A 27,319-nucleotide genomic window follows, 5' to 3' on the forward strand; every position below is an offset into this window, starting at 1 on the left:
GTCAGTTATGGTTGGCTCATTTATGATATTGAGCTATATTTGATAACGCCTGTGTTTGGATATTTCTTTCTTTGTTTTATATTGTCTTACTCTTTGGATATAATGATAAATTAGTACATTTTAACGTCAGCTTGATGTTTCATATCCGTGAGTATAGCAGCCACACTGGAGGTGTTCAAGTAACCTCTTTTACTATTATTAGTGAAAGCGTCAGTGACGCTTTCAGTGTGTCACGGCCTTAACCACTTCCTCAGGGGCCAGGGCTCTATATTAGTGTATTTTCTGTTTTCTGCTATTGCGGGGAAGACTTTTGTTGAAAATAGCTGATCGACAAACTGACAACGCGCTGTCGATCTGCTATTTTCTGCCTTCCCCACAATACAGACGCATGGGGTTTAAGTGGTCACAAAAATAAAATGTTTTGCCAGTCCCGCCGTCATTGGGATCTTAACGCGGCGCCACCTCATCCCGGAGCTACAGCGGTGGGGGAGGTCACATACAGGGAGGAGCTACAGCGGAGGGGGAGGTCACATAAAGGGAGGAGCTACAGCGGAGGGGGAGGTCACATAAAGGGAGGAGCTACAGCGGAGGGGGAGGTCACATACAGGGAGGAGCTACAGCGGAGGGGGAGGTCACATACAGGGAGGAGCTACAGCGGAGGTCACATAAAGGGAGGAGCTACAGCGGAGGGGGAGGTCACATAAAGGGAGGAGCTACAGCGGAGGGGGAGGTCACATACAGGGAGGAGCTACAGCGGAGGGGGAGGTCACATAAAGGGAGGAGCTACAGCGGAGGGGGAGGTCACATAAAGGGAGGAGCTACAGCGGAGGGGGAGGTCACATACAGGGAGGAGCTACAGCGGAGGGGGAGGTCACATACAGGGAGGAGCTACAGCGGAGGGGGAGGTCACATACAGGGAGGAGCTACAGCGGTGGGGGAGGTCACAGACGATGTGTGTTCAGGCGGTCCAGCCAATCCTCCAGTGTGTCCGTCCACGTTGTCAATATGGGTCTGTGGACCACCGGGAGTCCAAGAGGACCATTAATGGGTCTTTAATTTTGAGAGTGTACACATTTGTAGCCCCGTCTGTGTGTACACTATCAGAGTTAAGGCAGAACTGAGCACTTTACAGTGTAGATGGGGGTTCTAGTAAAGTTTAGTTCAGTAACTCCCAGTTTGATATGCATTAGGCCAATGTATTTATTATTTATTTATGTATTTCTTTTGGGACCGCAATCTACACTGTAAAATGTATTACTCAGAGTAACAGACCGGTTATGAAGGGTCCCCCGACCCCAACGTCGAGAACCACGAGAAGGAAGAAGTTCTCTACCTCCTCCTCTCCGAACATTTCATATGTATATATATATTTTCTTGTTTTCAGGCCAGTTCCGTCTTATCCACCAGTGTTTCTCCTTGGTGTCCACCTCCACCTCCAACAGCCATTCCCACTCCCGCTCCCGCTCCCGCTCCCCCTCCGCCCCCTCCCCCCCCCGCCACGCCCTCGGTGGAGCTGCTGCTGGCCGGAGCCAGTAACGTCCTGCGGTTGTAGTGGTGGTGGTGGTGGTGGTGGGCCTTCATGATGCCAGAGTTGTTGTTGTCGTTGAGGATCTGCTTCTGCTTCTGCCGGTTGAGCGACTGCACCAGGCCCAGCACCACGGCGGCCAGCGAGTACTGGCCGGCGCCGCGCCGTGGCTGCGCCATGAGCGGGTTGGGCTGCACGCGGCCGCACAGGAAGTGGGTGCGGATCTTGCCCTCCTGCTCGCTGATGCCCTTGACGTAGATCTCGCCGCGGTACTCGAAGTTCAAGCCGCGCTCCTTCAGGATGAGGTATGTCTCCTCGGGCAACTGCAGAGAGAGAGGAGGACGTACCGAAAAGTTAAAGCCGCGATGGAACACTGGTTCCCTATAGAGAATCATGATGGTCTGTTTGTGCTCAATAGGTCACAATAACATTCCGATTTTAGGTGTTGTGTTTTGTATGACATTTTGGCCAGTAGTTTATCTATCTCAGCTTTTGCCTGAACATAACTGGTGGACATATGCTGTTGCCCCAACAGGGCCAGAAACAAGGCCTTTTAACCACGCTACTTACACACACTACAACTCGCTTACAATTCGCAAACCTGCCAACACTGCTCTGTCTTCTCATAGGCCCACCAGGCCCGCCCCCACACTACTTTTCACAGTCTCACAATCGCCCATCTTGCTTTTTATTTAGATGGGCGAGTGGAAATTTAATGCAAATAAATTAATTATAGGTCCAGCAAGCAAATCATGATGGTCTGTTTGTGCTCAATAGGTCACAATAACATTCCGATTTTAGGTGTTGTGTTTTGTATGACATTTTGGCCAGTAGTTTTATATCTATCTCAGCTTTTGCCTGATAGCACACATGCTAACAGTGGTGACCACAACGTTAGCAGCATTTGATGACAGGTTGCCATAGCAACGTACAGTGTGCGCAGACCTAACGTGAGTTGTTTACCACAGAAACACACAATGTAACATTATAAACTCATGTAACCTTGTGTGTCTATGTTACGGCCGCAGGCCTATAGGTATGTCCTTGCCTGCGTGGTGCGCACAGTGCGCGTCCCTTTGCCTAACCCCTCCCTGCATGTAGCTCCGCCAGCGCAGCCATTGGTGGGGAGCATTACCGCCGCTCCGCTGTTGGTCGCCCGCTCCGCACCTCGCTCCTCCAACCCGCATCTCACCTGCGCCCACCTGACGGCATAAAGGCGTCCTGAAGGCATCATTCCCGGCCGCTGTCCAAACAGCCAGTCTCCAGAGGGGAGCAGGCTAGAGAACGCACGGAGTAATCTTATGGAACCATCGCATAGCAAGAGTTGCTATGCGTGAGGTTATTGTGTCACCAGTAGTATTTATATGTTCTGAGCACCAGGCCACGGAAGCCTGCTTTTTGTACAGTTTGTTAGATTAGAGTAGAGTAGGCAATGGTAGGGCACTGTTGTCACTTTATTTTCGGTTGTTAGGTTAGTGTGTCTAAAACTCAAGAGGTTAGTTTTAGTATGCTTTTGATTATTTCCCTTAGTTGCTCCGTGTGTCATCCCTGTTTGAAAATGTTCTGTAATTCATATTGAATACATACCTGTAAATATATATATTGTTTCACCATATTTTGTATGCCACTGAAATAAGCAATAAAACACCTTTGGCATTTTACCACCTTGCCTTCTTAACCGTCCTAGACTCGGTGAGTCGTAACAGTCTAGATTGCCCGTTTTTTATTTGACCAAGACAGACCATGCTAACGGTGTTAGCGCGTTAGCATCACACAGCTTACAGGCTCAGTGTTGCATGTAGAATACTTTCAAACATGACAATCCAAACGTTTTTAATGTGAGATGTTCTGGTGAGTTGGTGATCACAGAGGATTGTGTATTATATCAACCTGGGATTTTATAATAGGCTATAAATTGCATTTTAGATTTATTTTTGTCTCATGAAAAGCGTTAATGACCTGAAAATGAAAAACCATAATACACCTTTCTTGAGATTTACACCAGACACAAGCCAACAGACTAGTGATTGGCTCAGGAATGTGCCAAAAACAACCCAAAAAAGTCTGCCCTCCAGCTCACACGATTCGCAGAATGAGGAAAGAGGAACGGCCTGAACGGATCGTTCACAGAAGTGAACGGGTGCAATTTGTCCACAACAAATAACTAGTTCATTTGATTTGTTCGTTCGTTCATGACCGACACAACACTACCCCAGACTGCATGTATATGAAATATAACCAGAATGGAATTAATGATAAAAGTTATAAAGAATGGAGTTAATCAATGAGGTTGATGATTTATTTGTGGATATAAAATATATATTTCCGATCAGAGTGTCTGCTATATGCCTAAATTGATCAGCCATACAAAAAAGAGAAGGAAAAAAGGGAAAAGAAATAAAAAGTAAAAACTAGAGACAGGAACCTGTATTTTTCCACTGACTCCGGTGCTGTCCATCCTGCTAGCCAGGTTCACCGTCTTCCCCCAGATGTCGTACTGCGGCTTCTTGGCACCGATCACCCCTGCAACCACCGAACCATGGGCCATGCCTGGAAAACCATGGAAACCACAGAGAAGTATTTGATTAGTGTCCTTTGTTTTACAAAAGTACAACTTTGAGTTGCTTTTTTACTTTACTGGTATATATTTCCATTGTTTCCCCGCTATAGAGCGTCGCAGTCCCACCCCCTTTCAGAACGACGAGTGGCCCAGGAAATGATTCTCCATTCATTTTCTCCATAGGCTTTTCAAAAAGTATTTATATAAAGACGGTTACGCCGCGGACAAAGCCAACTCGGATCGTGACAACAAACACAATATTTTGTGCCGATCAATTAATTTGAAAGAAGAAAATAAAGGCAGGATACAACACTATTTTGTTTTTCTTCTTATTAATTATTTGATAAGCCCAAAACATTGTAATTATTGTCATGATTTGTCACAATCCGAGTTGGCTTTGTCTGCGGTGTAACCGTCTTTAAATAAATACTTTAAGAAAAGCCTATGGAGAAAATGAATGGAGAATAATTTCCTGGGCCACTCATCGTTCTGAAAGGGGGCGGGACTGCGACGCTCTATATGTCAGGAAGAATAGTCCCCACTCCTTTGGGGTGTTTTTGTCATATCGTTGCTGTCGGGAGGAAACCTCATAACCTTTTTCATAAATCGATGCTACTGAACACCCTTTACGTCTGTGTGTTGTTATGAACATATTAAACTGAACACCCTTTACGTCTGTGTGTTGTTATGAACATATTGAACTGAACACCCTTCACGTCTGTGTGTTGTTATGAACATATTGAACTGAACACCCTTTACGTCTGTGTGTTGTTATGAACATATTGAACTGAACACCCTTTACGTCTGTGTGTTGTTATGAACATATTGAACTGAACACCCTTTACGTCTGTGTGTTGTTATGAACATATTGAACCAATGGAAAGTATCAAAAAGCACTTCTGAAAGAAACTCTGAACTCCATTGGATCCTCAAACTGTCGGTAGAAACACTTAACTCCACTGCTCTGTGGGGGCACTGACTGCAGCTCAGCCTCAGAGCCGCGCGAAAGATTAAAAAAATGAACGCACACACACACACACACACACACACACACACACACACACACACACACACACACAAACGTGCGTGTACGTGTATGTGTGTGCCCATGCACGTACATGTGAGTGAGCGAGCGAGCGAGAGAGAGAGACAGACAGATACTAAAAGAGGGTGTGTGTATGTGTGTGTCCGTGCATACAAGTGAGTGAGAGAGAGAGAGACAGATACTAAAAGAGGGTGTGTGTGTGTGTGTGTGTGTGTGTGTGTGTGTGTGTGTGTGCGCGACTGTGCGTGCGTGCGTGCGTGTGTGATAATCAAACTTGGAGATACATTGTCAGTGGAGTTAAGAGGTTTTTTCGGTCAAAAATATAAGGTTTTCTTCAATTTCTGAAAAATGTAAAATGTGTTTTTCCATTTCCTGAAAAATGAAGATTTGAGTTAAGAGGTTTCCTCCCAACAGCAGAGATATGTAATATAGTATATACTGTATGCACATACAGAAAAATTCATTTAACCATCCTAAACTAGAGATATGTAATATAGTATATATGCACATAGGTGAAATTAATTTACCCATCCTATAACTAGAGATATGTAATATAGTATACATATATGCACATAGGTGATTCAATTCATTTTTACCCATCCTATAACAACTAGGACTCAGGGAGAAAGGGTCTTGCTCAGGGACACACATAGATACATTGCTGACCTGGCCTGGAATGGTACTTGGGACCACCAGGGGCTCTGGCTCCCCAGGCGGGCTCACTGACCACCAGGGGCTCTGGCTCCCCAGGCGGGCTCACTGACCACCAGGGGCTCTGGCTCCCCAGGCGGGCTCACTGACCACCAGGGGCTCTGGCTCCCCAGGCGGGCTCACTGACCACTCGGCTGTGGCCGCCCCAAAGAGGAAGTGGTAAGAACAGGAAGTGTGCCGTCTCACCGATTCTGAGCTCAAAGTTGTTGAAGGAGTGCTTGTTGATCTCCTGGATGCTCTCGTTGAGTGCGATGGCAAAGTCTGCCAGCGCACACAGGTGACCCCACTTATCCTCACATTGCTGACAGACAGACAGACAGACAGACAGACAGACAGACAGACAGACAGACAGACAGACAGACAGACAGACAGACAGACAGACAGACAGACAGACAGACAGACAGACAGACGTATTAATATTATACGCTCGGCAGCTCGGTTGATGCATTGAGTACTTAAAATATGAAAAAAATATTTAGTATTTTTGAATGAATAAGTATTTCCAAAACCAAGTACTCCAGTACCTATAGGCCTCTATACTGGTGTATGTCTGTTTTCTGTTATTGTGGGGAAGCAGATTGACAATATCTACTGAAACTACTGTGTTTACTGACTGTACTACAGGGCTGGGTACGTATTGCCTACAACCTCACCACACATTGATTTAGAATAATAACCGTGTCCTAAACTTTATTTATATAGCACCTTTCATACAGAGTTGCAGTTCAAAGTGCTTCACAGGCAGGACAGAAATCAGGTACTTAGGTCATAACATATCAGACACAATTGTATGCATATAATTTTGAACATAAAGGGGAATAAAAGGTCAGTAGTTAAAAAGACATAAGATCATGAAAATAGCATTTATTAATTTAAGTATAAATGATCACATAGTGATATTTGTCAGGTGAAAGAAGCGCTGTCTCTGTTGTTCTCCCCCCCATATTAGTATGATTATTATTTTAGTAACGTGTATATTTGTGTGTCACAAGTTTGCGCCTCGCGGCTGTTGTTTGCGTGCGCGTCTCCGTTGTTCACCCCCCCCCCCCCAGTCTGATTATTATTTTAGTAATGTGTACGTTTGTGTGTCACAACTCACAACCTCGCACGTTGCGGCTGTTGTTTGTGTTTATTTCTGACATTCTGTGCGTGGTTCAATGACACTTTTTTGTTGTGGCTTTACATTGGCTGCTCTGCCGCATTTGGTTTGAAGTTATATCGAGTACTAGTTATACATCGATACTCTTCCTTCCCCGTCACCCCGTGAGTGTTACTGTGATCATGCTTCTCTGCTGCGTTGCTCTAGCCTGGCTCCAGCCCTGAATCGCTACCATTAAAAAAATATGTCCTGAATAATGAAGTGAAACGAGTGTCAGGCTAACGTTGCTCTGCACTTCTGTCTGCAGCCTGCGTGGCCGCCAGGGATATTTGCCTCTCCCCTTCCCATTGGCTAGAGGGCAGGCAGCTTTGGCGTTGCTTGGTGCCCCATTGGCCAGAGGAGCCAATCAGGTTAGGCCGTCAGTATGACTGGGGCTAGAACAGGTTGTCTAGTTTTCATGAGCTTTCATTAGTCAGGTGGTTTCACCTGACAAAAAGATACTCCCAGACTTCCTATAGCAACGCTTTCCTTCGGCTTTGGTGATGTTCTTTCATCCAGTCTATCTTTTAGTGGTACAATCTAAAGCAGCGTTTCTATTGGAACCGTTTCAGCGCTTGTGATCACAACGAATGCATCTAACGTGCACCCCTGAAATGATTCCGTGCAACCGGAAGCACACAACATCGCCTGGTGTCACTTCAAAATAGGGCCACGCAGCTTGAGAACCGTGTTGCTCTGAGCCAACAGCACCATCTAATGGTCAGCGGAGAAAGTGTTAATAAAGGCAAATAAAATATTCTCTCTTTTATTTACTTAAAATTACCTTTTGTTTCGTTAACTTGTATTTTTTTTGTGTGTTGTGTGTGTGTGTGTGTGTGTGTGTGTGTGTGTGTGTGTGTGTGTGTGTGTGTGTACGTCTCACCTGTTTCTCAGGAGACAGACCAGACACAGCCATGTAGGTGCTTCCAATAGTCTTGATCTTCTCGATGTCCTGAAATCGATCCTCGCCCAGCAGCTACGAAAATAACCCACATACAAGGACAAAAAAGAAAGGGGTGATTTCATTAAGTCACATATTTCACTTCAGTTTGGTTGGTAACGATGACGACCAGTCACCGCCAGGCTTCTAGATGCACTTTCTATTAAACACCAATTTGTGCCGCGAGGACAAATCGATGAGTGCGCCAGAGGAAAGGTCTCAGCTGTCACTTTTCATTTGTTCAGAAGATGTCCAAGCAAACAAGCAGTGGTGGAGAGTAACTTACATTTACTGTACTTGAGTAGAATTTCTATATGTATTTATTTATTTATTTATTTGGAATTGGAATTACTTTAAACATGGTGGAACCTCTACGTCTACGGCGGCGGCATTAGGTGAGTAGTTCATTAATTGTACAATTATCACACTGGTAAAATCATCATCAGCAACATTAACAGGTAGGCTGCAGTACTGACTGTCACTGCCTGCAAGTTCAGAAGTGGGTCCACTGTGCACTGTAGGCTACAGTGCGGGGACATTATCCTTTTTGCTTTCACACATGCAGCAAGCATACAAAGAACTATGATTTGTTATGTAGCAAATTTCCAAGTAACCTTTCACGGGCCGGTCAGAGTCAGCCAAAGGACCGCATTTGGCCCCCGGGCCGTATAGGGCCCAGGTCTACTCTATGATAACGTACTGTATCTATGACATAACGTACTGTATCTATGACATAACGTACTGTATCTATGACATATGACTGCAAAGTTAGGCAAGGTTTCAGCCTAAATCGACTTCAATTGTAAAATAAAAGCTTAACATGTGCAATATGATAACATGCTAAATATGTGGAGTGAGAAAAAATAAATATATGGCATACTGGCAGCTTGCACAACATAACCCATACCCCAAGTCCTGTAAAAACTACATGACCAACTCAGTGTCGTGCAACCATGCCCTCATCTCTAGTCCCACGTTGAAGAGACCAGCTTCTGAAGGTGGTCCTGTACAAGGCTGTGGTTCTAAAATATTTTTTTAATCATTATTATTTTACTCCCCACACGGATCCTCGGTGACGCACAAACCCAGGTAGCCTACTTGAAGTTGAGGCACATTTTGGAGTATGCTCAAGTCAGAGCCTCTGTGATGTGCAGCGAACGTGCTTGAAGTTCGGGACCCATTGTTAAGTTAAAACCTGTATTTTCTTCTTTCTTCGTGAAATGAAATACACTATTTATATCATTAAATCCCTCGTAAATCCATCCACCATCCATGGTGTTTGTTTGACAAGTATGAATGTCAAGAAGTTTATTATTGTTTTACTGTGGTTATCTGTGAGTTGTATTGCCAATGATTTGTTAGCGATAACTTTTTGGAATGAAATGTATAATTATTATTCATTACACATGACATTTATATTAATCTAGAAGAGGTGTGCTATGCAAGACAGCGAAGGTACTGTGCAAGACAGCGGAGGTATTGATATGTACTAGCATTCATATAATTCAATGCCATATTGTACATAAAACTGAACCACTGATCTTCACCATAAATTAGTTTCCCTAATCTCCGCTATCATCTTCCCATCTTTCCGCAGCACCGTGACCATGTCCTCGGTCTCACGTCGTTTGCGGGCCATGTCGTCCGACTCCGTCAGGAGATCATCCAGCTTGTCCAACTTGTACAGCTGACCCACCAGCTCACTCTGCAGGCAGTCCTTCACGTGGTTGACCAGGAAGTGCATCACCGCCTTGGGCACGCTGTCCTGGATGTTCTTGCGCACGATGAGGAAGTAGGACTTGATGAGTCTCTCAATCACCCCGCAGTCGCGCAGCTCCCGAGCGGACAGCTTGACAGGCATTGGCACCTGTAGGAGGTTGCTGTCCTGCGGCGTCTTCAGCATGCCCCGCCAGCTCCCTGCGCGTCCCTCCGTGAAGCTGGCGGCCGAAAAGCTTTGGGAGCCACATTGGGAGCCTTCAGTTACTTCTCCCGTTGCTACCGCCCGTTCGTTGGGTGTCTCCCTCGGGGGGTTCTGCCGCTGCTCCTCTAAACTGCTGTGCATGACGACGCAGGCGTCGGCGAAATCCGGATGTTTGGTGTTGATGTAGGCGAGCTCGATGGCGATCAGGTTGTTGACCATGTTGTTGGTTACCGGGAGTCTTCTCCTGAGCAGGGAGGTGACCACTTCCACGATGGCATCGTGGAGCTTGGGGAACCTCAGCCACTCCTGCGTGCTGTAGTTGCTGCAGTGCTGGATGATCCTCTGCATCTCCTCGTGCACCAGCTCCACACAACGCAGGCTGGGCTCCTCCAGGCGCTTCACCTGCCTCTTCACCAGCAGCTCGAACGACACTTCGGGCACAAACAAAGCCGGCCTTGGACCCGTCGCATTTCTGATCGCCGTAAGCACGTCTAACTGCGTCAGGCCGCCTAGCGGGTCGACGCACTCCAGCGTGCGACCGAACGTCTCATGGAAGATGTAACAGATTCTTGCTCCGCCACAGAGCTCGGTCGTCTCGATGTACTTGGCCGTGCCATCGATCGTGTGGCAGTACTCTGCGGAAAACTTAGTGATGAGTTGAAGCAGGGTGGCACTCTTGTCCTCTACCGGTTCTCCGTAGCTGCTCAGCAGGGATTGATAATGCGCCGCCTGCAAGTTGAGTCGAGTCTTCAGCTCGGGGAGACAATCTCTAATGTGATGCATGAGCAACCGATTCAACGCTTTGGCCAGGTATTTGGTTCCGTTTCTGTTTGCGATGGAGGGGTACTTCTTCTGTAGGAAGGCGACTTCGTCCTGAATGGAATCCGAAACCGACTTCCTGTTGTTGATGTCCTGCTGACTCCTGTTGACAACCCCGATGAGGCCCAGTCTGACGGGGATGACCCTCCCCATGAGGATGTCGATGGCGTCTGTGCCGGCGTCCATCAGATCGAGCTTGGTGACCACCGCTAGCGTCCTCCTGCCGTCGGGGTCGACATCGCGGGCCACCTTGAGCGCCTCAGACGTGGCCATGTCCGTGTTGGCGGGGGTGATGGCCAGGATGATGCAGATGGGGTTGGAGATGTACTTGAGGATGAGCTCTCGGATCTGGATCTCAATGTCTTTGGGTTGGTCTCCCACCGGGACCTTGGTAAGCCCCGGAAGATCCAGCAACGTCAGGTTCACCACTTTGGGCGAGTGGATCTTCAGGTGAATGGGCTCGCTGCTGATCCCTTTGTTGCTTCCCGACACCCGTTCGGTTTCTGCTTCGATTTCTTGCCTGATCTCGTCAAAGTCTGTGTAGATCTTATTTTTGTTGTGGTGGAATTCGCCCCATTCCTTCGCCTCATCCCCCTGGTGGTGGTTGTCTAGGTCGTTATGTATCAGCTGGAGGATGAGGGGCCGACGCGTGACGATGCCAAAGCCGCGTGGCAGCAGGTCTCTGCCCACCAGGCTCTCCAGCACGGAACTCTTCCCACTGCTCTGAGATCCAACAACAGCTATCTGTGGGAGCTGTATGATATCTGTACCGACTGAATGGAAGACATCCTGGAGTTTGTTTATGATGGGTATAAGGGCTTCCATAGTGGAGAATGACATAGGTAAACTTCAAAATGCCTGTTTTGAACTACCCACTACGCATTGGCAGAAGTTCTCTATTTCCCTCTCCTTATGTATGTATGTATGTCATCACATAGCTGGCCAAATATGGCCTGACGTCAGATAGTGAAGCTACAGTTAATAGACAGCATCTTGTTTTTGAGGGGCACTAGCCCCTCCTATGCCCAGCATTGATTTGTTTGACAGAGCACGGAAAGTGATGTATGATGATGTATGACGATAAGAGTGCTCCTCACTTCACACGGGTGTGATTTTATTTACCTCTGCCAGGCCGAAGGAAGGGACTTTTGTTTTTGCCTCTCTCTGTCTGCATTAATATTACTAAATGGACTATAACATTCAATTCCTTAATATAACCAGAAAATCACATGTATACAAAATGACAAAGGGGAAGAACAAACCTTCTCATTATAAGATTGGCCAAGATTTCCCCTATGAAGGCTGTGGACTAGACGTCTAGATGTTAATGTGAAGGCTGTGGACTAGACGTCCAGATGTTAATGGGCCAAGATTCCCCCTATGAAGGCTGTGGACTAGACGTCTAGATGTTAATGTGAAGGCTGTAGACTAGACGTCTAGATGTTAATGGTGAAAACATGTCCACTTTCCTATATGGCACACACTACACAATCTGCCAGGTATTTTGTTTCCTGGCAGATTAGTCTGGTTTCCAGGCTAAGACAATCAATGACCTCACAATGTGAATAGGAATAGGAACGAATGGGAATGATGGGAACCTCCATGATAACAATACTTTCTTTTCTCCATTTCTCCCTGAAGAGTTTTTAATACATCAATGTCACCTTTGAACATGTGCAAGGAGAGCAGCTGGGCTCCAGACCTCTAGGGGCAGTGTGTTCTGAACACTCACCGTCCCGCTGACAAGAATAGAATATTTTTCTGTCTGGTAACACGCCCTGAGGAGCACACTGACACATTTGTACACTCTCTGAGAGAGTGTAACTCGGAAGGATCCACTTGGACCTCTGGTCTTGTCCCTGGACCTCATGTTGAGAACTGGTGCAATAGACTGCCACAAATGTGCTCATAAATTCATGTGGTTTCCTTGAAGAATGTCATTTGAAACTGTCACGGCTGTTAACTCTGTTTTAACCAATATGTGTTGGTCTACAGGCGGTCTGACACGCAGGCTCATGAACGCACGCAGCGCCACGCTTGGGATCAGATTGATGAATGGACTGTCAGCGTCTGGGTCCAACAAAGTGTTTATGTGGAGACATGTAAAACCAGATGGATGTCCTGGGGTTCATGGCTTCCACTGACTGTCATACACAGCACTTTGATTAATCCTTTACTCTGTTTAGACCACTGTTTCCCAAGCACCACGGACAGAGACACACTGGGCTACATTCAGAAACACAGTCCTTCCAGCACCATGGACAGAGACACACTGGGCTACAGTCAGAAACAAAGTAATTCCAGCACCACGGACAGAGACACACTGGGCTACAGTCAGAAACAAAGTAATTCCAGCACCACGGACAGAGACACACTGGGCTACAGTCAGAAACACAGTAATTCCAGCACCACGGACAGAGACACACTGGGCTACAGTCAGAAACACAGTAATTCCAGCACCACGGACAAAGACACACTGGGCTACAGTCAGAAACACAGTAATTCCAGCACCACGGACAGAGACACACTGGGCTACAGTCAGAAACACAGTAATTCCAGCACCATGGACAGAGACACACTGGGCTACAGTCAGAAACACAGTAATGCCAGCACCACGGACAGAGACACACTGGGCTACAGTCAGAAACACAGTAATTCCAGCACCACGGACAGAGACACACTGGGCTACAGTCAGAAACAAAGTAATTCCAGCACCACGGACAGAGACACACTGGGCTACAGTCAGAAACACAGTAATGCCAGCACCACGGACAGAGACACACTGGGCTACAGTCAGAAACACAGTAATTCCAGCACCACGGACAGAGACACACTGGGCTACAGTCAGAAACACAGTAATTCCAGCACCACGGACAGAGACACACTGGGCTACAGTCAGAAACAAAGTAATTCCAGCACCACGGACAGAGACACACTGGGCTACAGTCAGAAACACAGTAATTCCAGCACCACGGACAGAGACACACTGGGCTACAGTCAGAAACACAGTAATTCCAGTCCCATGGACAGAGACACACTGGGCTTGGCTGGCCTAATCTGAGTTCTCAGAAGTTTTCTCCAACTCCAGCAATATGACCGGCCTTACAGCCTGACAGTAGCTTATTAAACAGATCCAGATTGTGCATAGGCCTTTTGAAATTACGTTCTCTCTGCATTTAGCCACAAGATAAATGTGCTCCTCTTGAGACCCAGCAATTGTGTGCACTGTAGTGCAAATTAGATTTAGCTTAATCCCTTTAATACTATACATGTGATTCTATTGAGCACCTGCTGTTCCTGTGTGTTTTATGAACATGCAGTTAAGATGGTTTGTCATATTGTCATGCACTGTCAGGTGGAAACCTTGAATGTCCAAAAGTGTTAAAAAATAAATAAAAAAAGAGGCTGTGTTCAAATGTAGCATTATTTAGTCAAGTACTTTTTCATTGTTTCAAATTGCACCTTTTTTGTAAACGAAATATGCTGTAGGCCTATATGTGGAACATAGCCTCAATTTCACCGTTTTAAACTAAGTTGTGTTGTATATATGGAACATAACCTACTGTGAAGCTGTTCACAAAAAGTGTACCAAACTTTGCTACTACAGGGAAAACATACTCTGTGATTGCTCTTTCTTGCACTCTGTATTCTTTGTTTTCTGAGCTTGTTTTGTTGTTTTGAATGTTATAGCCGCATTGTCCTTCAGACAATGCAGCTATGCTGCTGCATTGTCTGAAGGAAGCCAAACAAAAATAGGTTTTACTCTTATGTATACTCTACCTTGAACCTTGTTAAACATATGTCCCTCAAAGGCCAAGTGGCCATTTCCCTATACAGTTCAGGAGTGTACCACTAGGGCGTGCCACTGCCGAAGGCCTTGTAGTTCAGGAGTGTACCGCATCTAGACTCTGATAGTTTGGGGTTAGTTTAGGGGCGTGCCACTGCCGATGGCAGTAGTTCAGGAGGTTACCGCATCTAGACTCTGATAGTTTTCTGCCACCGTTGCTGCATTTCAGTCCCCTGCTCTCTCTCCTCTGTTTCCTGTCAGTCTCCACTGTACATATGTATTGAAATGAAGGCAGAAAAGCCCCAAAAATAACCAAAACACAAACATGGAAACAGATTCTGACCTCATCGAAGTCAGCGATGATCTCATTGAGGAGGCGGAGGCACTCCACGCCCTGGTTGTTCATCTCCGTCTGCGAGTAGAAGTCTGCGAACCCCGGGATGCTGGCGAACATCACCCCCACCGCGTCATAGGACTGAGAATATAACTCCTGAGAGAGAGAGAGAGAGAGAGAGAGAGAGAGAGTGAGAGAGAGAGAGTGAGAGAGAGAGAGATATGGCTATTAATGAACTGAAAGAAAAGGCAAGAAGGTGTTTCAAACGCCATCATAAAATCGTCCCAAATTGCACTACTATGGCAATGGAGTCAGGGGTCTTCTCACAAAACACGATTTTAAGTACCGGTGTATGAAGAAGAAAAAACCCATCCAACTTAAAGCCAGAAACACTGTAGCAAAGAGTATGATGACATTACAACATAGAGCTATATTTAACACTTATTTTTACAATAAATAAATACATACATACATAAATAAATATTATGCTTATTGCACCCTTACGCCTTTAAAACAAGCAGCTACAGTACATATTTTTATTTGACTCTTGTCGAAGTGTCATTGAGCAAGTTACAGTAGCCTTCCCCTGCTGAGACTACCAAAATGCTATGAGAAACTGATCCAGAACAGAAAACGGGAATTCCTCCTTCTGGAAAAGGGAACACAGTTATGAGCCATGAGTCAGCTATAATCTTTTACAGGGTGCTGTTTTTTCTTTATTTCTATATTCTTTTGTTTGTTTTTGCCTGATCGGAAAAGATTGAGAAGTTGCATATTGGCGTCATCACCACCGGGTGGCAGTGTTGCCACACTACACAGTGCACACTGGTGAAACAGTTGCATGGGTACAATTTAGAGTTCAGTGTCCTGAGACTGAACTCTCATTATCACCAGCATCAGATCAATTCAGGATTAAACTCCCCCTCCCAGTGTCTGCACATACTGTACCCGTGAGGAGAGCTTCCACAGAGGGTTAGACCTCCCCATGTCTGCACATACCCGTGAGGAGAGCTTCCACAGAGGGTTAGACCTCCCCATGTCTGCACATACCCGTAAGGAGAGCTTTCACAGATAGTTAGACATCCTTTCAAGTGTCTGAAGCAATGCGGTTCCCAAACTAGTTAGGGAAAATTAGCAAAAGTTGTGGCAAAATGCTTACAGCTAGCTTTCTTCACAGGTGTGTTCACAAAGGTGTCTATACTTATCAACTATACTTGTGTATAGACAGCATTATAATTGCATTGTATGTAGTCATAGCACGTCATAGCACATCATACAGTTTGTGTATAGTTTCATTATATAGATATTCCACTGTTACGTTCTTAGCTTACGCATGTTTCATGATAAATGCTTTTTATGTGATGTATTCTCATGCTTTTTTGTTCTTGCTTAATGTAAGTGGCTCTGGATTAAGAGCGTCTGCTAAATGCCTAAGTTGTAAAATTGTAAATTGTATCAATTTGTTCCAAACTCCCTTGGAAAACTTTGTGGGAGCCAATCAAAGTTGGGGTACCCAAGCCTGGGGCCTAGGCTAAAAGCAGGACATTTTAAAACTGGCCAATATGAGCTTGTGAGGTGTGTAAAATAAATGTGGGGTGCTGAATCCGTTCCAACCATTTGTTTTCAGTATTGACTCCCAGAGCGCGCGCGCACACACACACACACACACACACACACACACACACACACACACACACACACGCACACACACACACACACACACACACACTCTCACACACACACACGCACACACACACACACACACACACACACACACACACACACACACACACACACACACACACACACACACACACACACACACACACACACACACACACACACACACACACACACACTGTTGTATTATGTATCTACTATTTTTATAAATATTTTAAAAAAAATGGTTAAAGTGGTTGAAATAAAGTGACACAGATGCCTTCTCGGTTTAAATGGGTTAATTCATGATGCATTTAGTGGAGTCAAACGAAAAGTCTTTAAAATGGATTGGAGAAAACAAATACCCCAAAATAAAGTATAGGACCAAATGATACTCAAAGATGCACAGTATGTAGGCCTATTTGTCACGACCGGTGACACATGCACCCCCTCTTGATTCATGATTCAAATATTATGCTGTCTGCGAGGTTAAAAGGCTCTATTAATAACCGTATTGTTTACCACATCTAAATCACACTACAATAAACAGGCTGATGAATAATGGAAGCCTGTCCTGTCCTTAATGGATGCATTTTTAATTAATCGCCAGGTTTTAATTAGCGGCAGGGAAAGGCTAGGGCTTCTGGGAGCAGGCTGATGTGTGGTGTCCGTCTGTCTGCATTCCTAATGGATTTAACCAGTGGTGTAATGGAAATAAGTACATTTACCTCCATTTACTTCTTTCTTTCTTTCTTTCTGTCTTTGCATGGATTAAAGCAAAAAGTACAATCTGCACAACTGCTGTTATGTTATTTTGAGATGGGTGTCGGCAGCCAAACACATATAATTTTGGGGGTCCTTGACATGAAAAGGTTTGTTATGTTTCTAAAAGAAAGTGTATAGAAACATTTTTTCAGAAAACAGTTTTCTGACATTTTGTGGAATCGGCCTTGGAACAGCTCAATGGGTTAAGCATAAGACGTGAGGACTGAGGAGACTCAATGGGTTAAGCATAAGACGTGAGGACTGAGGAGACTCAATGGGTTAAGCATAAGACGTGAGGACTGAGGAGGCTCAATGGGTTAATCATAAGATGTGAGGACTGAGGAGGCTCAATGGGTTAAGCATAAGACGTGAGGACTGAGGAGGCTACGTCTTGAATTAGCATCAGGTGCATGAGGTCTGCATTCATAATGCAGGGCTTCTCTGTCCTTATTGTTGAGGCAGGGATGAAAGCAGTGGTGGAAAGAAGCATCACCATGTTTACTCAAGTAAAAATACTGTAGCAATGCCACAAATTAGAAGAAAAAATAATCCTGAAAAAGGAGTGTTCGTTTTCTTCGAGTTCACCTCCAACATTCAAAGAAATTACGTCTCGGAGGTAGCGAGACTATAGGAGGGGAGGCCATGATTTACCATTCTGTCCCTATCGGGACATACAGTAAGTATCACACTGTCACATAGTGGAGTCAAAGTATCACACTGTCACATAGTGGAGTCAAAGTATCACACTGTCACATAGTGGAGTCAAAGTATCACACTGTCACATAGTGAAGTCAAAGTATCACACTGTCACATAGTGAAGTCAAAGTATCACACTGTCACATAGTGGAGTCAAAGTATCACACTGTCACATAGTGAAGTCAAAGTATCACACTGTCACATAGTGAAGTCAAAGTATCACACTGTCACATAGTGGAGTCAAAGTATCACACTGTCACATAGTGGAGTCAAAGTATCACACTGTCACATGTTGGAGTCAAAGTATCACACTGTCACATAGTGGAGTCAAAGTATCACACTGTCACATGTTGGAGTCAAAGTATCACACTGTCACATGTTGGAGTCAAAGTATCACACTGTCACATAGTGGAGTCAAAGTATCACACTGTCACAAAGTGGAGTCAAAGTATCACACTGTCACATAGTGGAGTCAAAGGAAAGGTACGTAAAGTAAAGTAAAGTAAAAGTTCCCTCAGGGTCCCTCAGGGCTTTCTACTGGTGTCTGTTCTGTTTTCTGTTATTGTGGGGAAAGCTTCCACTGATTAAGTATAGAGTACATGAGTACATGTACTTGGATACATTCCACCAGTGCATTCATAATGCATGGCTGCTCTGCGTGTGTGCCTTATTGTTGAAGCAGGATAGAAGGAGATGGAGTCGATAATGAGGCCGGGCAGGGGTGGGGCACGGACAATGACACGTATTTGACTCCTCTGTGTGTGTGTGTGTGTGTGTGTGTGTGTGTGCGTGCGTGTGATAAGGATCTTGTCTCTCAGGAAGACATTGTCCCGGGGGACAATGGCAGAGGGCTTGCGCTAAGTTTTTAATTATTTTTGAGGGGACGTCTGGCTTTCGGAATTATGTCACATTGCCGCAAAGTCTATGGACTTTGTTTAGGACACTTTGTCATGGTAATATTATACCTAAGTATCTAAGTGCAACTCAGTGGTAACTAAGTACATTTACTACGTATTATGAGGTACTTTAAACTTTTTCAATATACTGGTATACTGCTATTCCACTAGATCTCAGAGGCTGCTTTTTTGTTTTGCTTTTTTTTACTATACAATTAGCTGAAAACTTTACTTTGCATGTTACTTTGCCGATTTCGATAATCACAAAACATACATTAACCAATGAGGCTTATTTTATATGTTACATAAAAACCGGCATTTGACCGGCATTCGAGCGCCACACCACCCAGGTGGCCAGTGTACTGTACCATACTGTACTCTACCGTACTGTACCATGCTGTACTGTACTATACTATACTGTACCGTAAATGGTAAATGGTGATTTTATATAGCGCATTATCCAAGGCGCATTACATAGATTAAGCATCAATCACCCATTCACACACACATTCATACACCAATGGCGGCGGAAACCATGCAAGGTACCAACCTGCACATCAGGAGCAATTAGGGGTTCAGTGTCTTGCTCAAGGACACTTCGACACTAACTCTGGAGTCTGGGGGAGCCCAGGTTCGAACTGGCAACCTTGCGGTTCCCATCCAGCCACTCTACCCCTGAGCCACCGCCGCCCACTGCACTGTACTGTACTGTACTGTACTGTACTGTACTGTACTGTACTGTACTGTACTGTACTGTACTGTACTGTACTGTGTGTGTGTGTGTGTGTGTGTGTGTGTGTGTGTGTGTGTGTGTGTGTGTGTGTGTGTAAACTGTACGGTAATTATGACAGTTGTATGGATGCAACATGCGTTATGTCTGGCCAGGCATGCAGTAGGTGTTGTGCATGGATTTTAAATGTGTCCTCAAACACATCACCACAAAACTCTAGTACTGTGAATTATTCAGCTGACTCATCTGCAGTCAACACAAGACTAATCAATGCGAGTGGGATTAAAAAGACATAAAATATGTTCTCTGCTGCATTTTTCTTCCTTTTCTTCTACAAATCTTTCTGGATGACACGACTGAACAGCTCAACTAGTGTATTCTCTCTCTCACTCTCTCTCTCAAAGCATTGCCAAAGCAAAAGCAAAAAAACAAAAAACAAACACACACATAAGGGTACAGTATAAGGGTACAGATATGTGTAAACAGAGCTGCGTTGCATCGCCGTTTAGAATAAAAATGATCAATACAGAACCAAACGGTGCATTCTTCTGTGGTATAGTTCCATACCCTATACAGTATAGTATACACATACAGTAGGTGAAGTTAGCCTGGGCTTGAGCTTCTGAAATAAATAGTTTCAATGTACTGGTGTAAAACCTTTGGGACGAATAGCAGCCAATGTTTCTGTCTGCTGTGTGCTTGTGAACTGCTGTGATAAAAGAAGGTTAGCCAATGGAATACAACCACCCTAAGGACTACTGTCTGTACCAAGTAGACCGCTAGACCTACTGCACAGCCAGTGGCGTATCCAGGAATTACAAGGCAGGCAAGATGTGTTAATTGTCGTCTCCCCGCTCACAATCATAGCACTAAAGGTTTTCAAAGAGATATACCTGCCAGACGAGTATATACAAAGGCTGAAAGGCATGCATTTACATTCCAATGGGTGATTGAGGGTCGCGCTCTACCACAACGGCCAATCTGCTGTCCATTAATAGTTCTCAGGTCTTGTTTGTGTCCTCATTTTTTCTCATTGTATGGATTTTGGCCAGGCCATAAATGGATTTGGACAGGCGGACGCCTGCCCTCGCCTTATTGTAGATACGCCTCTGTGCACAACAGCTGCTACCTTTAAACACATCTTAAATCTGAGGCTTTTTTTTGTATAAAAATGCTGCTATTTGTCTGAAATTTACTATAAAAGATTACTGCTATTTGTTTAAAAAAAGCTTTATACCCTGTAGGCTTGAAAAAAGGAAAAGAGGCCGCACAGCTCGTAGTCACGATACAATAAACGATAAAAAGCAAACAGGATGCCTTCTTCTGAATACCCTGTAGGCTATAATATAACCATGCAATGTGACATAGCTCTGTTTACACAATATTGTACCCCCTCCAACTGTGTACTTTCCCCATTTTCATTATATTTTGACATTTCCTTTGGCAATGTAAACGTATGTTTTCTCAATGCCAATAAAGCTCATTTGAATTGAATGGGACAATGGGCTCTATGCAGTGGTAAGGATCCCATAATCAATAATGATATAATCATTCAAGGACCCCCATAACCCTGTAGCTCTGTTATAACTGTAGAAATGGAACCCTCCGTTTAATTGTGCCATTTGTACACTCTCGGAGTCTGGTCCATTTGGTTCCATTTGTACACTCTCAGAGTTACAGACCTGTACATTTGAAACCCACTGAAGGGCGGGAACCCATTTTGTGTCGTGCTTTAGCTATTGAAAAATAGCAGATCTACAAGCTCAAGAGATTTTTAGAATCTGATCTCAGGTCAAAATGCGTTAAAGAACCACCATTCTTCTGTGCGTTAGAATCTGATCTCAGGTCAGAATGGGTTAAGGGCACTTAAGTGGGTTACACCACTACTACCACTAGAGACCTAGTGGTAGTAGTGGTGTAACAGAGTGTTTCCAGTGAGCCAACATGCACAATAGCAGCACCCTGACTCTGTTTGACCAGAATGGAGTCTTTATTAGTATCATCGGTAACACCTGAAGTAGGAAGTAGGGATAGGGCCCAAGTTCATAGAGCCCATTGGATTGTGTGCAGACAGTGGAGAAGGACACTTACCCATTAAAACCATAGAAGCATCCTAGTCATTTTAGATTTCAGCGTTGGCTATTCAAAAATAGCAGATGTAGCTCGCAACGAGTCACTTCGTGCTGCGCTGCGAGCTCATAGATCTGCTATTTAAGGGACCAAGCCCGAAGGGACATCTTTATTTTTTCACTGTTATTTTTTCTTCTTCTCCTTCTCCTTATGCCAAAAATAGCAGGTCTGGCTGAACCGTGCAGTCGGTCTACACAAATCTTGGCAATATGGTAGACAGGCAGAGGGCCATGCCACATGGAATTATATGAAAAACAGTTCAAATCTATCTCCTACCGGGATCTTTGATCAAAACCACCAAACTTGCTACACGTGAACTTTGGACCTATATACGGACAAAAAAACCGGGAGTATGTTCTTTGAAGTGAAAAGAATACGGTTTATGAACCAATGAAAATTGCAGTTTTATGAAAATTATTCTTCTGCCCCTAATACATGCAGCGTCACATGTTTATGAAACCAGTCTTACTTCAATTGGACACGGTGGTTGTAGAACACTGGACATCCTTCTCCTGTCACAACAGCTCACAAATCATGGTCTCTCTCTCTCTCTCTCTCTCACTCAACTCCTCTAGGATGGAACACGTCAGGTCTGTCTCTCTCTATGAAAGGAGAGTTAATCTCTGTGTGTCTCTCTCTGTCTCTCTCTCTGTCTCTGTCTGTATCTCTCTTTGAAAGGAGAGACAATGTTAGTCTGTCTGTCTGTCTGTCTGTCTGTCTGTCTGTCTGTCTGTCTGTCTGTCTGTCTGTCTGTCTGTCTGTCTCTTTCTTTGAAAGGACAGGGAGTGTTACTCTGCAGGAGATGGAATGAGATTCACAACATATCCTTTTATCACACCATACCCATGGGCACTGTGCGTGCATGCATGTGTGCGTGAGTGTGTGAGTGCGTGCGTGCGTGAGTGTGTGCGTGCTTGTGCACCCATGGGCACGCAGAGGAGGTGGGGGTTGAACTAAGGGGATGTCAAGGCAAAAGAAAACGTGATTTTGCCAGAGTATGTGTACTGATGTCCCGCCGCGCTGGAAATAGCCTAAACACTTGTTGTGAGCTTGCAGATCGTCTATTCTCGGCTTTAGTTAAATAATCAGGCCTATAAGAATGGTTAAAAAGGTGCGTGGGCATTGTGGGCATGCGGGCATTGTGGGTGGGTGGGGTAAGGTATTCCGAGGTGACATAAAAAAGAGAAAAGGAGATTCTCCTATTGTGTCTATGGGTATAGTGCGTACCTCGTTGTCGCGGTCTTTCTCCAGGAAGTGCCGCGCAACGTGGCTGGGCAGGATGTTCCGCAGCATGTTCTCGTTGTGTTCCCGCAGCTCCTTCATCTCGTTGATCTCCTCCTTGGCCTGAACGCGCCACAGGAAGTCCAGGCGGGCCGTGTACTCCAACTGCATCGCAACAACAAACAAGAGCAGAGTTAACATCAGAGTCATCTGTGTGTGTGTGTGTGTGTGTGTGTGTGTGCCACTGACTGGGATACCGGGTTGGAATTTTGACCCATTAATTAACTCCTTTGCTGCCCCTAGTGTTGCATGCTTTTACTGCAGATATGCCGGCCGTCTGCTCCCATTATACGGAGCTTGTTGTCCTTCCGGGTTAAACAGGAAGGTTTAACCCACCGGGAGGAGTTCAACACCACTCGCATTAGCCCACAGCCTTTTGCTAGCGGTACAACCAGCTACATTATCTCAACGATCCGGTACAAACTCACAAATGATTTACGGTCGTCGGGTGCGCACCATGGACAGCTCTCTGGAGATACGGCGCTTTGAAAATCCTTGAAAATCCTGTTATAATGGAGGCTCAACGGAGCTGGATTTAAACATGGCATCGCTGATGGTGACGGAGGAGGGCTATACTAGCCGGAGCAATGCTAAAAGGTAAACAGACGGACGGCATATATGGTTTAAACGGTTGTCTACGCGTATACACGTAGCTGGCATAAATAGGTCCCATTAGCCTAGCTACGTTTATAAACGTAGATGGAATACAAAATAATTAAGACCAGAGGCCTATTCTAAAAACACCATCTAAATCTAAAATAAATGATTCAAATTATTATATTCTATATCGGTGCCCGTTGGGCATTAGCCTACTTGCAAGTTGTAAATGCATGCCCCACCTAGTAATTATCTCTGTGTTCCTTTTATGGCCCATATATGGAGTTCTTTGTCAGGCATGCCCAAATATGGAGTTTATACAGATGTTGGAATCTGTCTGTGTCCCTTTTATGCCCATATATGGAGATTTCTGTATCTGTTTCTCTGTGTTCTTTATTCCTATATATGGAGTTCTGTGTCAGGCATGCCCAAATTTGGAGTGCTGTGATGTCAGAACAGGCCAGCTCCATATATGGACAGAGCCGACACCGGGCACTGCACTCCATGGGGTGTGGAACGTGTGTGTCGAATTTGAAGTCGGTGGGGCGAACGGTTCTCGAGTTACGTGGATTACAGACATACACAGAGAGACATAGACATGGTGCATTTATAGACAGACAGACAGACAGACAGACAGACAGACAGACAGACAGACAGACAGACAGACAGACAGACAGACAGACTATCTGCAAGTGCACAACGCCATTTTCACTACTTTTTATACGAAGTAGGGCATTAATTTACGGTAGTAGACCTATAATATAATATAGATATATGACGTTTCTGCCCGGGTCAGCCTGACATCAATGATATAACGTGTGCAGGTAAGACATCATTTAGCATTAAATATCAGAAATAATGTAGGTGATATTATAGTACCACAGTAGTACCACATCACAGAGCAGAGTGGCATGCTAAATTCAATACAATACACACAGATTAGACACCCGTCTCAGCGACCTTGGCAGCGAGTCAAGGTGAACGTATCATGCTAACTAATTACTGTTAGAGGTGGGTTGACTCAGCTGTCAATTACACCTCAGGGCGACTGTGGCTCAAGAGGTAGAACAGGTCGTCCAATGATCCATGGGTCGGCGGTTCGAATCCCGGCTCCTCCTGTCTACATGTCGAAGTGTCCTTGGGCAAGACACTGAACCCCAAATTGCTCCCGATGTGCTGGTTTTTACCTTGCATGGCTTCCGCCGCAGTCGGTGTATGAATGTGTGTGTGAATGGGTGAATGTAATGCACAATCTATGTAAAGCGCCTATATAAATTCACCATTTACCATTTAAGTGATGGGCTCCTTGAATCACACACGCACGTATTCACTTATGTTTGTATAAAAGCTATTTGCGATACACAACACCAGCACACAACTAAGTAATAACTCTACTTTATATAGGCCCCGTCCACACGTACAGTAGATGGTTATATAAAGCTACGTTTAAAAATATATATACATGCGTCGTGTGGACGAAGCCTAAATGTCTAATCATAACATTAACCCCCATCTGAATCTTTCACTCATTGAAAAAAACTAAAAAACTAAAAAAAACATACAAATCAAGTCTGTAAATGCCAGTAAAATGCTCCTTACAGTGTCTGTTTCTCTAGTCTACTATACATGTGGGGACATTTGGCTCCCTTAAAAGTACACACACTCAGAGAGAGAGAGAGAGAGGTATTAATTCTGTAATCTGTGTCCCTGCTTGACCTGGGTTCAGATCCATTAGTCCTCCCTAAGCCGTGCTCTCAGCTTTCCTACTGTCTCTCAATTCAATAATTGCATAATTAATTATACAGGAACGTGGCCTGCCTGGCTTACTAAAAGAGATATATGGTTACTGCTTGAATTAAATGTTGATTAGGATATGCCTAAATTGTAAGGTACATTTTTTTTGTGTTGCAAGGGCACACCCTCACCCCTCTTCATTTACAGTCCTGAACAACGTACTGAAGCAGGCCATCAGTGGATTGGAGCAAGAACTCTGCATCATTATTCCGAAGACTCCTTTAAGTCTGTCAGAACCCTACAAGTGGAGTTAGATAATAAATCCCCAAATGAGGATTTACTGTCGCCAATTTCTTCTCAGTAAATATATTATTATTATATATTTGTATTGTTGATGGAATGTATTATAGAATTGACGATATTGAAATGATGATATCCGATCTCCGATTTTTATATTTTATATTTATATAACATGTTTATATTGAACTCATTGCTGAAATGTTATTATGTATTTATTTTAATTGTCAAAGAGTGCCCGAACGGACCTGGACTAGACAGACTAGATGACATATGCCTGCTATCTGACCATGTGGAGCATAGCAGGCACATTACGGACCATGTGGAGACAGAGTGTGTGCCAAGTTGGAATTGGGCTAAACGCCAGCAAAACTGAGGTTATCACCTATCAGAATTATCCTCCCGTCCGAACCATCAGACTTTCCTTTGTTAAACATACGTGTTAAATAGCTCTATATTGTGATATTATTCATTGCTAAGGAGTGTTTACATTATCTCCAATGACCTTTCAGTTGACAAGGACAAGACATCAGTGGACGCTGTGTGCCCAAGCGAACATGCTGTGAAGATATTGCTCTTTAGATCCTTCTAGCATGTGCTCAGTACCTGTGAAGATATCGCTCTTTAGATCCTTCTGTACACCGCTGTATTCTGTGCACCTTTGGTGTCGCTACAGACAAGGCAGCATCAGACGACTGACAGTGGCCAATAATGACTGCATGAGGCTGCTGCTGACAAGAAGCTCCAGTGCAAGCCAGATGTTTGTTAGTGTCGGGGGACTCTGACTCACCTGCTCTGCTGTGCTACGTTAACTATCACTGCGTGACAAGAGGAGTTAACGGGTAATTATGGGCACTGTATTTTGCCCGTAAACCTCAAGTTTTGTGGGCATATACAGTTAATATGCGGTAATATACAGGTGTGATGGTATAATTCGGGAGTTTACCGGAGTTTGTTGGAAGGTTTAACGGGAGTTTCCTGTAATGTACACATCCGTATTCCATTCTTTTTGCACAGTGCTATAGGTTCGTGGGTTGGGCATTTGAGTCAGTACATGACATCATCACTGTCACAACGAGGTCAGGTTCTCATCTAGATTGTGGAACCACTGTTTGTATGTCAGAAACTGAACAATGTGGGATATGTGCATTTTATTTCATTATTTTTATTTCCTGTTATTTTTGTGTTGTGTTGTTTAATTGTGACGTGGATCTACCTGGGTCTGAAATAAATAGGTTATTCAGCATCAGGGGTCTCCCTGTTTCTCACTGGCAGGTGTAGCCAGTAAGATACAACACAGCAGCAGTGACCACACACAGTAATCAGTGTGTGAGGTGAGGCATCAATTGGCATAACAACTAAAGGGGGTAAAAAGAAGTGCAAAGTAACTTTCACGACATTCTTTTTTATTCATCAATGAAACGTTCCTCCTCACTTTGTTCACCCCTTGGTTTAGACCAAGAACATATCTGCCCCTGTGTGTTTATCCGCTAGAACACAACAGTGCTGATTGCTTCGGTTTTGCTATCGTCCAGGACCCATACGCATACTTTGCTATTTCTGTTTATTCTAGGGAGCCATAAACAGCTCTCAAAAGTATAGCAATGAAGAGAAAAAAGTTTAACGGCTGATATCGTCCCGGGGGCTCTGTTATCTCCCAGTAACAGCCCGACTTTCTGAACGGACAACGGAATATTTCACTGGCATTTTTTAGACCACAAGGTCTCTTCATAACCCTCCTTAAAACACCATAA

The 27,319-nt window shown here is 44.6% G+C and overlaps 2 protein-coding genes across 2 annotated transcripts in view; both read right to left on the reverse strand.

Annotated features, from left to right (window-relative positions):
* Positions 1–1,380: 1,380 nt before the first annotated feature.
* adcy8 (adenylate cyclase 8 (brain)) overlaps positions 1,381–27,319 on the reverse strand; it is a gene marked incomplete at both ends in the record, with an annotated part of 114,018 nt that continues 88,079 nt past the window's right edge. Inside the window, 6 exon segments of the mRNA XM_080778906.1 lie at positions 1,381–1,848; positions 3,951–4,075; positions 6,028–6,142; positions 7,863–7,955; positions 14,790–14,936; positions 22,884–23,042. Of these exon segments, the coding sequence (XP_080635032.1) occupies positions 1,381–1,848; positions 3,951–4,075; positions 6,028–6,142; positions 7,863–7,955; positions 14,790–14,936; positions 22,884–23,042 (1,107 nt within the window).
* Positions 9,463–11,484, reverse strand: LOC308326358 (dynamin-1-like protein; the record flags this gene model as incomplete). The annotated part of the gene is made up of 1 exon (XM_080779178.1): positions 9,463–11,484. One exon carries the CDS (start codon positions 11,482–11,484, stop codon positions 9,463–9,465), a length of 2,022 nt encoding a protein of 673 aa, XP_080635304.1.

Source organism: Protomyctophum bolini (assembly GCF_963924005.1).
Source record: "Protomyctophum bolini genome assembly, chromosome: 12".
Classification (NCBI taxonomy): Eukaryota; Metazoa; Chordata; class Actinopteri; order Myctophiformes; family Myctophidae; genus Protomyctophum; species Protomyctophum bolini.